The 12,686-nt window shown below is 39.3% G+C and overlaps 1 protein-coding gene across 3 annotated transcripts; it reads left to right on the top strand.

Moving 5' to 3' along the window:
• The first annotated feature begins 1,782 nt into the window (after nt 1–1,782).
• odad1 (outer dynein arm docking complex subunit 1) lies at nt 1,783–12,296 on the top strand. 3 transcript variants are annotated; one of them, XM_005469740.4, is made up of 15 exons: nt 1,783–1,884; nt 2,324–2,422; nt 2,510–2,606; nt 2,691–2,880; nt 2,961–3,086; nt 3,200–3,313; nt 3,452–3,519; nt 3,606–3,793; nt 4,816–4,950; nt 5,203–5,285; nt 5,564–5,732; nt 6,057–6,220; nt 6,303–6,388; nt 10,930–11,031; nt 11,821–12,296. In XM_005469740.4, the coding sequence occupies exons 2-15, from the start codon at nt 2,356–2,358 to the stop codon at nt 11,867–11,869; spliced, it is 1,638 nt and encodes a 545-aa protein (XP_005469797.1). In that variant the 5' UTR covers nt 1,783–1,884; nt 2,324–2,355; the 3' UTR covers nt 11,870–12,296. The 3 variants fall into 3 exon arrangements, with proteins under 3 accessions (XP_005469797.1, XP_005469796.1, XP_003459632.1); XM_005469739.3 differs by lacking the exons at nt 10,930–11,031; nt 11,821–12,296 and adding exons at nt 7,353–7,443; nt 7,559–8,310 and having other exon boundaries at nt 2,513–2,606; XM_003459584.4 differs by lacking the exons at nt 10,930–11,031; nt 11,821–12,296 and adding exons at nt 7,353–7,443; nt 7,559–8,310.
• The last annotated feature ends 390 nt before the right edge of the window (nt 12,297–12,686 follow it).

Genomic DNA, 12,686 nt, shown 5'->3' with positions numbered 1-12,686 from the left:
TAGATGCTTCCCTTAGGCAGTATTATTAGAAGGCATTGCAAACATTTTCATTGCAGATGATACCCAGCTTTATCTATCCATGAAGCCAGATGACTCACATCAATTAGCTAAACTGCAAGAATGTCTTAAAAACATAAAGATCTTGATAAAATTCAGATAAAACCGAGGTTATTGTACTTCGCCTGACTAACCATATTCTTACTCTAGGTAGTATTACCTTGTGATTTTGTGCTATATAAATAAAATGTAACTGATCTGAATAAAAGACAGAGAGAAATCAACCTGACTTTTAGATTAATGAACAAACACAAACTACTCGAACTCAAATACCACAAGAACCCTAGGATATCAGAATGATTATGAAATCTAAACAGGAATAAAAAACTTAACAAAAGAATAATCAAAAATACTAGAACAACAGAGAGAATAGAAAACTCTTAACAGGAGTCCAAAGCAACTCAAAACTCAGTGACCAAACCAGGAATCATTACACTCATCATTGATAGTTACACCAAAGGCAAACAAATTTCAAACCACAAACAAATTCTATGAAAATACTCTAACCCTAACCCTAACTCAAACAGAAGAGGAGCAACAGCCAAAAGCACAGGAAAGACAATAAACAGTTAAACTGGTTAATAAGAAAATCAAAGAATCATTCATTCTGAAAAACGTACATTTTTTTTTACTTCCTACAAGAATAGGAACAACTGTGTAATATTTACCGTAGTTTAGTAGACTATAAAATGCACTAGATTAGATTGGGATAAGTCTAAGCATATAAGCATTTTATCTCAAAGTAACAAATACATCATAACACGAGAGTACAGTGTGTATAGATACAGTAGTAGCATGCAATATTTTACTACTTGTTACAACAATATATTCATACTTGATTTAAAACGTGATTTTTTAAAAGAAAGAATTATCTTTCAGGATTGTTGTTTCACTTATCCTTTTGAGAGTCACAACAGCATTAAGTGAATAAAAATGCAATGAAACAGTGTTCTGTGTAATGTTTTGTTAATTTAAGGCATGACGTGTGTTTTATGTTATAAGGTTATGCCTCAGAGTAATACACGCGACATTATTGGAATCTTATTATTGTTTTTACGAGTTTAATTTTTTAAACTGGTAAACATGGAGTTATAACCTTGCTTTTTTTTATTCTGTTTTTCTCATTTGTACCAGAACCTGCAAGCTGTCAAATTAATGACTAGAGTGTGAACTACAATATTCAACTTTTAAATAATACTTATGTTGGGGTCAAGAATAGAACTGAAAATGCAGTACAAGATCATAAGACTTAAGTGTTGCATATTACTAAATATACTAAGGAAATCAGAGGGGTAAATCTGTGCAAAATGCAAATTCTAGGAGTTTTTCTGTGTACTTGGTGATCAGAGCAATAGTTGTTATAGGGAAGTTCGTGGCTGGGGGACAGAGTAAGCACCATAATACACAAATACAAAGTATGTTAATAATTTTAAAAACATATATACTTTTTTTTTTTTGGTGTGATGAAAATCCACAATTATATATTGTTTAAATAATTTAATCACAGCTGCTTTCAAGAGTGTTTCTTTTATACACAAGATGGAAAAACAAAATATATGAATACATTTTTCTAAATTTGTAGATTTTATAAAACCCACAACCACTGTTGAATAAGAATGAAACAATCGTTTAATCATGTGTTTAATTTTTTTTAAATTTTTAATAAATGATAAACTCATTATATACAACTCATTGGCGAGAGCCTGCTGTCTGAAAGACTAAGCCCAGGGACTGTTTGTCCCAAAACACCTAGTAACGGTTGCTAACAACTCAGGCCTCTGTTACGGAAGGTGGTGAAGGGCTCGGTGGACCTCATCGTTACAACAGGTAAGATAAGATGGTATTTGTCATTAATAACATAACACTCTTCTCGCATAACTTTCGTGGGCAAGCTAATAATATCTAAACTCAACATATTATATATATTACACAACAGCTGGCAAGAAACACGCTGGTGTTTTTGGTAACCTGTTAAATTAGCCTGCGGTTACAGAAAATACAGCAAGAGTAATGAAGATATATTTATTGTTTATTGTAACTATGTCATTCAAAGTGCACAAACCACATGATATAAGCAACAGTAAATAAATAATTAGGGAAGAAATGACTGATATGTCTCTGAGATTTAGGCTAAAGCTGCTTAAAGTTTTGACTTATTTGAACAAATATTCAGCATCTAATCTAAGTTTAAAAGCAGAATATGAAACTAAATAGCATGGAGAAGATTTAATATAATAATAAATGTAATGTTTTTTCCTCAAACAAGTAATCAGGGATGTTCTAAAGTTCAATGCAGCCATGCCTCGAGGAAGATCAGCCGCAAGCGCACGCTCAGATAACAGTGAGGTTGATGTTGATGGAGCAGGTAAGGTTTTCTGTGTTGGCATTATTAACTGTTCATATATCGATTGAAACAGCTGTAACATCACGTGCACATGATATTGTTCTTAAGTAGAAGAGATAGCCAAACTGCAGAGACAGTTCAGGATCATGGAAGGAGATCTGCAGGCCTACAACATGCAGACCCGGAAACAGATCCGCAAACAACAGTGAGTAAAAGCTACACCTATACAACATAGTTAGTAGTCTGTGTATTTTTTTTCTCTTCAGTCTCTTGTGTCATGTGGATAAAGGCAGGAGATAGAGGTGCTGCAGAAGGAGCAGGAGGAACTGCAACGAAACCTTGGTGCCTGTAACAGCTTGTCCCGTCAACAGCAGGAAAACAAGGACATCCAGACTATTCAGGTCCTGCTTGAGCAGAGAGAAATGCTGGAAGAGGAGCTGCAGAAAGGCAAAAAATGCCAGCAAGAGCTGCAGAAGGAGGTTAATTATGAGCTTTCACATTATTTGCTACTTCCTCATATTGTTTCATGCTTACCACAATTTTTATGTGCTGTTTTTAGATCTCCAGCATGGAGTTGAAGCTAGCAGAGTTGAGAAATGGAGCGGTTAGTAATAGTAACGCTCAAAGTTCCCCAGAACAGCAAATCCAAAAGTCCATACGCACTACGGAATACAAACTGAACAGAGTGAGTCATGAAGCACGTTACAGCCAAATACCCAGAAAAATGAACTGAATGTTAAATATCATGGTGTGTGTTATACAAAATGTTATTAATGTTTGCATGTGTTCTTTGTCAAGGCCTCGACTCGCTTAAATAAGCAGTTGACCAAAAACAGCCAAGTGAGAGAGGAGCTGCATACTCTTTATATTGAGCGTGTTCGTTTCCAGCAACTACACAACAGGCTAAGCAAGGTCAGAGGTCAAGTCACATATAATATGATCTGGAGGCAAATATTTTTGTTATTTGGCATTTATTTACTCGGGTTTCTTTACACTTAAATAGCAGATGCAAACTGAAAACATGTCTCCACATGAACATTTGTGTTATAGGAACTGCAGGACGTACGCAAGAAAATTGGAGAAGTAATCAATCAGTCCTCTGCTGCTTATGACACAAGGTGAAATTTGAGATTCAGTTTCTATGAAGGGCAAAAAATATCTGCATGTTATTCAGTTCAAACACTAATTGTTATCTGCACCTTAGGGTGGAGGCTCACTCCAAGGCGACAATAATAAAAGAGAAGGCACTGAAGGACCGTGACCAGTACAGCGCTGAGTTGAAGGAGCTGGAGAGGGTTATTGCGCATGAGTCCACCCTGAAAACGTTCATGATCGTCAAGTGCAGTGATGCAGGCAGGCAGGACGACGAGCATGAAATGGGACCCAGACAATGTAAGAGGCAACCAGTGTGTTGTAGCTGCTATGTCTGTTTATATTAATGATATTAATCAAGTTAGCTTTATTTATATATTGCCAAACCACAATAGCAGTTGCCTCAAGGCTCTTATTATTCTAAGGTAAAGAACCTTCAATAATACGGCTGCATTTTTTTTTACTATTAAGTTGGAAACTGTGCTCTAGCAACATTACAGATAGTACTTAAATATGAATATTAAGAATGTTTCAAATGATAAAATACACTATACAGGCTTAATTACTGGGACACCTACACATTACATCTATAGGAGCTGCTTAGCAATGGAAACCCATGCCATGAAGCCCCCGGTGCACAGTTTTTGTGCTGATGTTAAGAGAAGGGTTGAAGCTTCCTGAGCATTACTGAGGATTAATGACTTTTATAAAGTAATTGCCACAGATATAATTTATATCCCTATGTTAATGGGATTGAGAACACCTGAATTCAAAGATGAATCAGTGTGGCCTATTGCTTTGGTCCAAATAGTGTATGTTTATGTGGTCTTCTCCATCTCCATGGCTATGACCTGTAAATTGGCAAATCCTTTCCAGTGTTTTTTTTTTGTTTGTTTGGGGGGGGGGTCCCAAAAACACTGGGAAGGATTTTCCAATGTCACTTGATATATTTTTGCTGCAGGAAAAATGTTAACAAATTGTTAAATGTTAATATAGAATAACATACTTATATGAGCAGCAACAAAGCAGAAAATTCAGTAAAACAAGTTTGCTGTTGGCTTAGAAACCAGTGAAAATGGGAAGGCACAGTCAGTCTTGCCAGTGTGTCCCTGGCTGCTTTAATATAGATCTCAAAAAGGATCGCTGTTGCATTTCTGGTTAGTGACTTAACTGTTCAAAACGAAAAGAAAACTCTGTGTAAATTTCTTGGGGACATTTATGGTGTAACAGTGTTAAGTACAGATTGTCACTGTTGATTAATTTGGTTAAATAAATGAGGAACAAGTTCGGACAAGGTGGGGGATGGGCTTTGTGTTTCATAGCTTTGGAGCCGAAAGAGCAGTCCAGGATGGATTCTGGAGAAGAGTCACTGGATGCTCTAGAGGAGGCGTTTGAAAGGATTCGGATTGCTACAGGGGAGGAGAACCTGGACCAGCTGGTCACCAGGTACATTCAGGGTAAGTCTAACAAACCGGTCAGAAGATTACATAGTTTTCTGTAGACAAAGCTAGCAGTTCTTGTAGTTGTTTTTAGCTCTGGAACAAATCCATCTATTTATTTTATTAGTTTTTTTAGCTCTGTGTTTTTTGTTTTTACTTTAGCTTACATTCTCTACATACAGTAAAATTCAATATATGTAAGATCCCACTTGGAAAATAGGGATAATTGGACTCAGTGTCTCACTGCTGTGTTGCTGTTATGCTCTTCAGTTGAAGACCGGAACTTTGCACTTTTCAATTTTGTTAATGAGCAAACCAATGACGCTGAGACACTGAAGGAAGAAATTAGCAAGGTAAGTGTGTTTTTTTCCCCTTTAAATCAGAAAAATTACATATTCTTTCCCAGTGCAGTTATGCATTATGTACACACTTTTGTTATACAATTTACAAATAAGCCAAAAACAAAAAAAAAACAGTGGAAGAAGAAGAAATATTAGGAAATTAGATCAAAGCTAATGATGAAGTTTGGGAGGTGTCAGGGTGTGCTGGGTGGGGAAGTTTGTTCATTTATGTTTTTAACATGCACTGTATATACGTATGTCTGTTTGTGATGGAATTTGCCTCTCGGCAGATCAAACAGGACATGGAGCAGTTTCAGGTTAAAGGTTTACAGCAGGAACGAGAGCACCGATCTTTGTTGCAAGATATTGATAAGCAACTAGAGGGAGTTTTATCTCAAAGAAAGGCCAACGAGAACCAAGCCAGCATCATAAGCGAGATCCTGGACAAGACAAAAACGGGTTTGATTTATTTTGCAGTTACTGTTCTACTAAATATTAAAATGTTATCATTACAACTAGTAATTTCTCATAATTCCATACATCCTTAAGGCTTTTTTTGCAGTGAAGGTCCCAATAATCATGCAAATTATCAAAGCCCTACAAGCAATCACATAATTCAGTGAATATTATGAAGACTGTTCGAATGAATAATGTAGTAATACATGTATTTAATTAAAAAAACAAAAAAAACAAATAGCTAAAACATGCTGAGGCTGTCACCTGGATATTTATAAAAAAAAAAAAACTAATTAAACAGTTCATGGTTTCTCTTCCTTCTCGCAGGTGTAAACAACATCTTCACTAAAGTAGAGTGCGACCGCTCAGCGATAGAAGATATGCTGGGCTCCTCCAGCGGGATCACTGAGAACAACATAATGTCCTACCTCAGCTTAGTGGAGCAGAGGACCAACGAACTGCTCACTGTGCAGGCTTTCCTCAGTACTAAAGTAATCAGGCTGGTCTTTTAACGTGTGCATATATTGTTTTCTTTCCTGTGATACAAACATTCTGCATTTAAAACTCTTACAGGATCTAAAAGACCCGGCCAACTTCCCTTTGGGTCAGAATCCAAAACTACTTCAGCAGAATATCAGCATCCAACCTGCAGTCAACAGGTCAGCTGTTTATCTGTTCATTTTGAAAACTGTGTATTTCTACTTCTTCCTCCTCCTCCTCCTCCTCCTTCTCTCTTTTAGCTTCTCCATTTAGGAGAAGCAGATCATCTGCTTCCTTCTCACTCTATCCCCAGCATCCTCCTTGGTCACAACAACCCTTCTCAACGTCCACGAATCCTCTCTGTGGTCTTCCTCCTCCCTGGCAGATCCATGTTCAGTACCCTTTTTCCAGTATATTCACTATCCCTCCTCTGCACATGCTCAAACCATCTAAGCCAGGGGTCTCAAACTCCAGTCCAGGCCAGTGTCCTGAAACTTTTCCATGTTACCCTGTTGCAACACACCTGAATATAATTAGTAGGTCATTAGCAAGACTCTATAGAACTTGACTGCATGCTGAGGTGGCAGTTCAGCCATTTGATTAATGTTACAGCAGCTCATGAATGAATGAACATGATGCAATAAAAGTACTTTTAGAAGTAAATTTTTCCAAACACTTACATTTACTTAAATTTACTTGAGTAGGGTTAGGGGTTGCCACTTCAGCATGCAGTCAAGTTCTATACTCTTGCTAATGACCTACTAATTTTATTCAGGTGTGTTGCAACAGGGACACATGGAAAAGTTTCAGGACACCGGCCCTCGAGGACTGGAGTTTGAGACCCCTGATCTAAGCCATGCCTCTTTAACTCTGTCTCCAAACCGCTCACCCTGAGCTGTCCCTCATTCATTTCTTCATGTCCATCCTGGTCACTCCCATTGAAGACCTTGACATCGTCGGCTCTTGCGCCTCCTATCTTTTTATAAGTGCAACCATCTCCAAACCATACATCAAAGCAGGTCTCACTGCCGTCTTGTAAATCTTTCCTTTTACTTTTGCCTTGGGTCAGAACTGTGTATTTGCAAATAAATAAATGCAGCGCATTGGGTTGATGAATGTGTGCATCTAACTTGGATCCATTAGCGGGGTGTATGATGCAGAAGAGTCTCCTGTTACTGATGAAGAAGAACGGCCACTTTCACAAGGGGAACTTCGCCAAAGGATAATGAAGGGAGTGAGTGCAGTAATAAGTCCCAGATGTACCCCAACATGATAATTTGGGATATATGCACTGGTCAGTTTTTGAAGCTCATCTGGGTTTTTTGGGGCGGGGATTATTTGATTTCCAGGTTCTGGAGAAAGAGTTCTGCACGACAGGCAGCAACAAGACCATCAAAGATCAGTCTGCAGTTCAGCGTCAGATCACACCCACCGGAAGAGGCAGTAATCTGAAACACTGACCCAACCAGTCCAGTAAAGATGCACATTTTAAAAACAGGATCATTGTCATTTACTGAAATACCCATCAGCGAAGGCCATGATAGCTGATGGAACCAGCTACCACATGTAACATTTCAAAGCCTAATTATGTTGTATGTTTGCCATCTTTTATGATGAATCATTGGCATGGTCTGCTGTATTGTACGTAGCTCTGATTTGCTTAGTCGGGACTAATTAGCTTAGGAGCTATAAAGTCTCTAGTAACCAGCTGTCCTTTTGATGTGTTACTTGCCATCTGGCTTTGACTATACAATCCGGTTCCAGCACAGCCCTCCCTCCCTGGCAGCGCTTTATTACATGATACTTGCTGCCATGCTCAGACAAAAAGGTTGGGGGCAGCAGAACCTTTTGTAATTCTAATTGACATGCTGAGAATAAAAAAGGTGATTTTTAGGACCTTTTAAGGCATCTATGTACTTTGGGATTTTGAATGCATTCGTTTATTATATTTCTATTATATTTATTTTGTTTATTTTATAAATGATGATCATTGAGAAGAATATGCAGGTAACTAGATGTTTTTGTTAACCGGGGGAAGGGGGGGTGCAAATTAGATAGATATCATTAGTCAGAAGAGCATCAAATAAACTCTGAGCTCTGACTTTTCCTTTAGCTTTTTTTCTGATCTCGCACATCACAACCATTTAAGATCAGTCCCTTTTTCCACTTGGTCTGTTTGGAGGTGAAGGGAGACCAGGTACATATTATTTTCACATGAGTCGGTAATATCAACAGCATTAAAAAAATCGCTTTGATCCCCAGGGGTTTGAAATGTCTCCTTATCCAAACATCCTGTATCAAGTCTGTGTTCGGGGCAAATATGGCACTCACTGCAGAGAGCAACTTCCTCCAGCGGAGAAAATAGAAAATCAGGATGGGGGATTTTTTTAAAGAAATATATTTTAACTCAGTGAAACAATTAACAAAGCTTTTTACTATATTTAGATTTTAAAGGTCACTCTGATGCCACTGTGCTTTTTTTTACTTCGTGGGCCTAACAAGGCAAAGGGGGGTAAGTGAAGAAAAGTGTACCTGTCTGTACAAACAAGAAAAGACACAATCAGGTCATTATGCTAATCATCTTCAGTTTTGTGGGGTTTGTTTTCTTTGTTTGCTTTAATTAGCCTCTCAGCTAAACCTTTCTTTCCTGATCTAATTTGACAGTAGCGATTTGGGGAAGTGAAACTGCTACTCCGTAAACATAAATGACTGATCGACCAGTGACTCAGTTTGCTCAAGATAATCCCCCTGGTGCAGTCTCAACTGTGTGTCTATGAAAACAGATTATCAAAGATAAAAAGTGGTGCTGTGGCAAAGCAGAGGGGTGGTGGGAGATGAGATGGAGGAAGGCTGCTTTCTTTGACATTCAACTCTCACTTAGCCCCCTCCACTGCCAAGAAATTCTCTGTGCACACGGCTCTCTGCATTGCCATAGAAACCTTCCTTTTAATCACAACAGAAACCTCATTTCCTGCTCCTGACAAAGAGTCCTCATTGCCTGTAGAGACCGCCCTGCATCAACCATTTCCAAAGCCCACCTCCTTCTTCAGATCTCAACCTACCAGCAGCAGCAGCCCTCCCTTTTTTCTTTTTTTACCCCTCCTCTCTTTATAAGCACATTTTCCACCTTTTCTTGTCCTTTAGCTCAACTGCCATTTTATACGTCTTTACATTTTTCTTCATCTCTCCTTTTTTTTTAACTTCCATTTTTTTCTTTCTTTTTTTCTGCACTCTTTGGTTGAGGCTATTTCATTCAATTCAACTCAACTTCAGTTGGATTCAAAGATCTGTTCCTTGAAACACCTACAACACCCACAGTCATGCAAACGAGAACATGCAGGTACATGTGCTATTTATCCAAAGTTGCATCTGGCAGCTACATGCTTCTCTGTCTACAGTATGTGTCCAGGGCCCCATCTTTATCTGTTCCTTGTCTACAGCAGCCGATGTCCTCTTATGGCAGTAATTGTGTTCCTCTCAGTTCCTCTTAAAAAAAAATAAAACAAAAAACACTGTTTAAAGAAACCGGGATTTTAAGTTCTGGTCAACTTTCATATCACAAAAGACTGAACTTTTCTTAAAAAATCTGCTCTTACTCGCTGACCTCCCTCTTGCTCTGGGGGCAAACTGTGTTGGAAGTACAATGCCTTGTTCCCGCCGTCTATTACGGGACTGTTATCTGGACCAGAAAACACCCCTGTACTCTGTCTGCGCTCTGCCCTCCTCCTCCTTCTCTTTTTCGCTCTTATTTGTTTATATGGGAACTTTGCCAGGTATTTCCCCAGTCAGTCAGTCTGCCTGCACCCACAATGCTCCCTCCCCCCTCGAAGCACCCTTCTCACTCCCCCTCCCCTCCCCACCAGTGACGTTGCTAAGCAACCAGCCACCATGAGAGCCGGTGCATTTTCTAGCCAATCAAATCACTTGAGCCTATATTTCAAAGCGTCGAGGAAACGAAGATGATATCACCTTTTAAAATAAAGCCCTTCTTCATGGTTCACACGTTGCACGATAGCTGCAACTTCTTCTTACTGCGCATGTATGCCTCTGAGGACAGCTTTTCGGTGCCGGTGTCCCTCCTGCAAGTGCCGTCAGGCCACCGCTAGGTGGCAGCACGGCCGGTTCTCTGCTTACCACACATGCTGCGAATCTCTTTTTTTTTTTGTACTGCTGTTGCTAAGCAATCCTGATTCTCATGCCTTACCTGTGAAACATTTGTGATTTCTTTTTTTCTTTTTTCTTTTTTTTTCTTTCTTTTTTTTTTTACAGATGTCCCTGACACCATTTTGTCTTTGTTATCACCATTTTGAAAAGCACACCTATCGCCGCACAATAAAGAGCTGCTCAACATCCGAGATTTTAACCCGCTAGGCCGGGATATTGTTGCAGTTCGGATGTGTGTGCAGATAAACCCCGCGTGTTTTCTGCTGAAAATGAATGAGCTTCGGGTTAAATATTAGCCTTTGACAGTTTCAGTTGGCTTCATCTCATCATGCACAAGGCAGGAAATGTGCTCTCGAGTGATTAGGCCTGCAGCTCTCGTCTTCCACTTTACCAGCAGTGGAGAGATCTGTGTACTCTCTGGGCTGATGTGCAGTTTCTTGTTCCCCATGTATTCAAACCTCTGGCTGTTTTGATGTTTTGCACATCATTCAACTGATCAAGTCAAATTTTTTTTTTTCGTTATCACTGATTTGTTTTGCCTTTTATTACTCTCCAGCCCCCCCTCCCCTCCTTCCTGTCCCCCTGTGTGCAAGTCCCTCATCTCAGCTTTGGTTGCCGTGCAGATGGCTCTTTGTTGGTGCTTCACAATGGGTCTAAGGTCAGTGTGCCTCTTGCCATCCACACACTCAAAACTTCTTCACTCCAGCTGTCTCGTGGCTTTATTTGCAGTTTGTCCGAGCTGATTTTCTAGCACACATCATCATGTAAAATGTTGCATTATGTTCTTTAATAAAGAGGAAGTCATAAAACCACACATGTAGCTTAGAGATAGCATGGACATCCCAGTCAGCGAACACGTGAGCCGTTATGATCTCGTTTGCCGTTACTGCACTACACCGAGGTCCTCTATGTAATCACCATAGTGCTCCTCACATTTGATGAATCTTAAATGACGTGTCAGTTTTAGTCGTGCTTGCTTTTGGAGGATCTCTGAGACAAACCAGACACCAGAATATCAGATCAGCCAGAGAAATAGAAATGCAAATCTACCATCTGCTCTGTGATCCCAAACTACCCCGTGTTCATCACTCAAGATCTAATGTAATAGTTACACGCATTTTTACCAGTAATATAGAGGCAATAAGATACTTTGTTTTCAGAAGAGTAAACCAAGAAACAGTGGGGCAAGCTCTCACAGAAAGATAAGTGCAAACAGCACCTTTGAAAAGGGATTTTTCAACTCCTAATCTGCTAATCCCTCAGAATAAAAAGGAGATTAACCATTCTAATCTTTGACATCTTTAGAGAAACATGAGGTATCTATAATGATAATGTAAAGCATTGTATTGGATGCTGGTTACACCAGAAGTATAAAACAAAATCTGTGCAAGAAATCGCCAAGTTGTTCAGTGTGCAAAGTGAAATATATTTTCTTTAAAACTGCCAGGCACTGCAAGGTTGAGCAACAGAGCCATGAGGTCTCGAGGCCAGTGTGAAGCAGTAAAGAGCAGGTAGAGTGAAAGGCGGGAAACTAGAAGGAGGAGGAGCATTGCTTGCAAAGCAGCAGGAATTACTGGAAATTTCCACTTTTCTCTGGCGACAGTTACATGGGTGGAGCTACAGAGGTGAAATAAATAAGGTAGAAGTGTATGAGTTAAACTCAAGTGGTGAGGCTGGAGGAAAGCATGTCCTCCACCTTCCACTGTTAGAGGTTATGTTTAGGAAGCTCAATATGCATTTTTGTAGATCTTCATAGTATACCAGTGCTCTCAGTTGTTTTAACTTTACCTGCAGCACAGTTTCCTGTTTTATGTGTACGATCTCATAACAGATGTAAACAGATGTTTGCATTCTTTCTTATAATGCTTGTTCTGTCATGCATCCTTTTTGTTTAGTACTGCACTGAGAGAAAATGTGCCAGCATGTCCTGCTGCTTCTTCACTGGAATAATAATTTCTCAAAAATGGCTCCTATGTTCAGTTTCTGATAATTATTTGGAAAAGAAAGCAACAGGAAACTGTGGACGATTACACAGCAAACAGAGATATGTTTTCAGACAGATGACTTACATGAAGAGTTCCTGATAAACAGAGCACAGTGTCCTTGCCTCTGCACCATTATTACAGTACATCTGCACATCATATCAGTCGTACATTTGTTCACTCATTGATTTCTTTTGAGTGCTTTTAGGCGTCAGATGCACACCATAACCATTAGCGTACCCCAGGTGATCTTCTTTTGCCCATCAGCTTTCTTAAGCATGTTCACCAGCCATGCTAGCTGGGAGATGTAGTTCTCTGGTTTTACTTTCAG

This window comes from Oreochromis niloticus, linkage group LG5 (genome assembly GCF_001858045.2).
Source record: "Oreochromis niloticus isolate F11D_XX linkage group LG5, O_niloticus_UMD_NMBU, whole genome shotgun sequence".
NCBI lineage: Eukaryota > Metazoa > Chordata > Actinopteri > Cichliformes > Cichlidae > Oreochromis > Oreochromis niloticus.
This window is presented reverse-complemented; position numbering and strand designations above follow the sequence as displayed.

Excerpts from the sequence above, each read along its gene's own strand:
- odad1 (XM_003459584.4), top strand. The coding sequence starts at position 2,356 with ATGCCTCGAGGAAGATCAGCCGCAAGCGCACGCTCAGATAACAGTGAG. Across the intron at positions 2,881-2,960 it reads AGCAAGAGCTGCAGAAGGAG|ATCTCCAGCATGGAGTTGAA; the intron begins GTTAATTATGAG and ends TGCTGTTTTTAG. Across the intron at positions 5,286-5,563 it reads TGAAGGAAGAAATTAGCAAG|ATCAAACAGGACATGGAGCA; the intron begins GTAAGTGTGTTT and ends GCCTCTCGGCAG.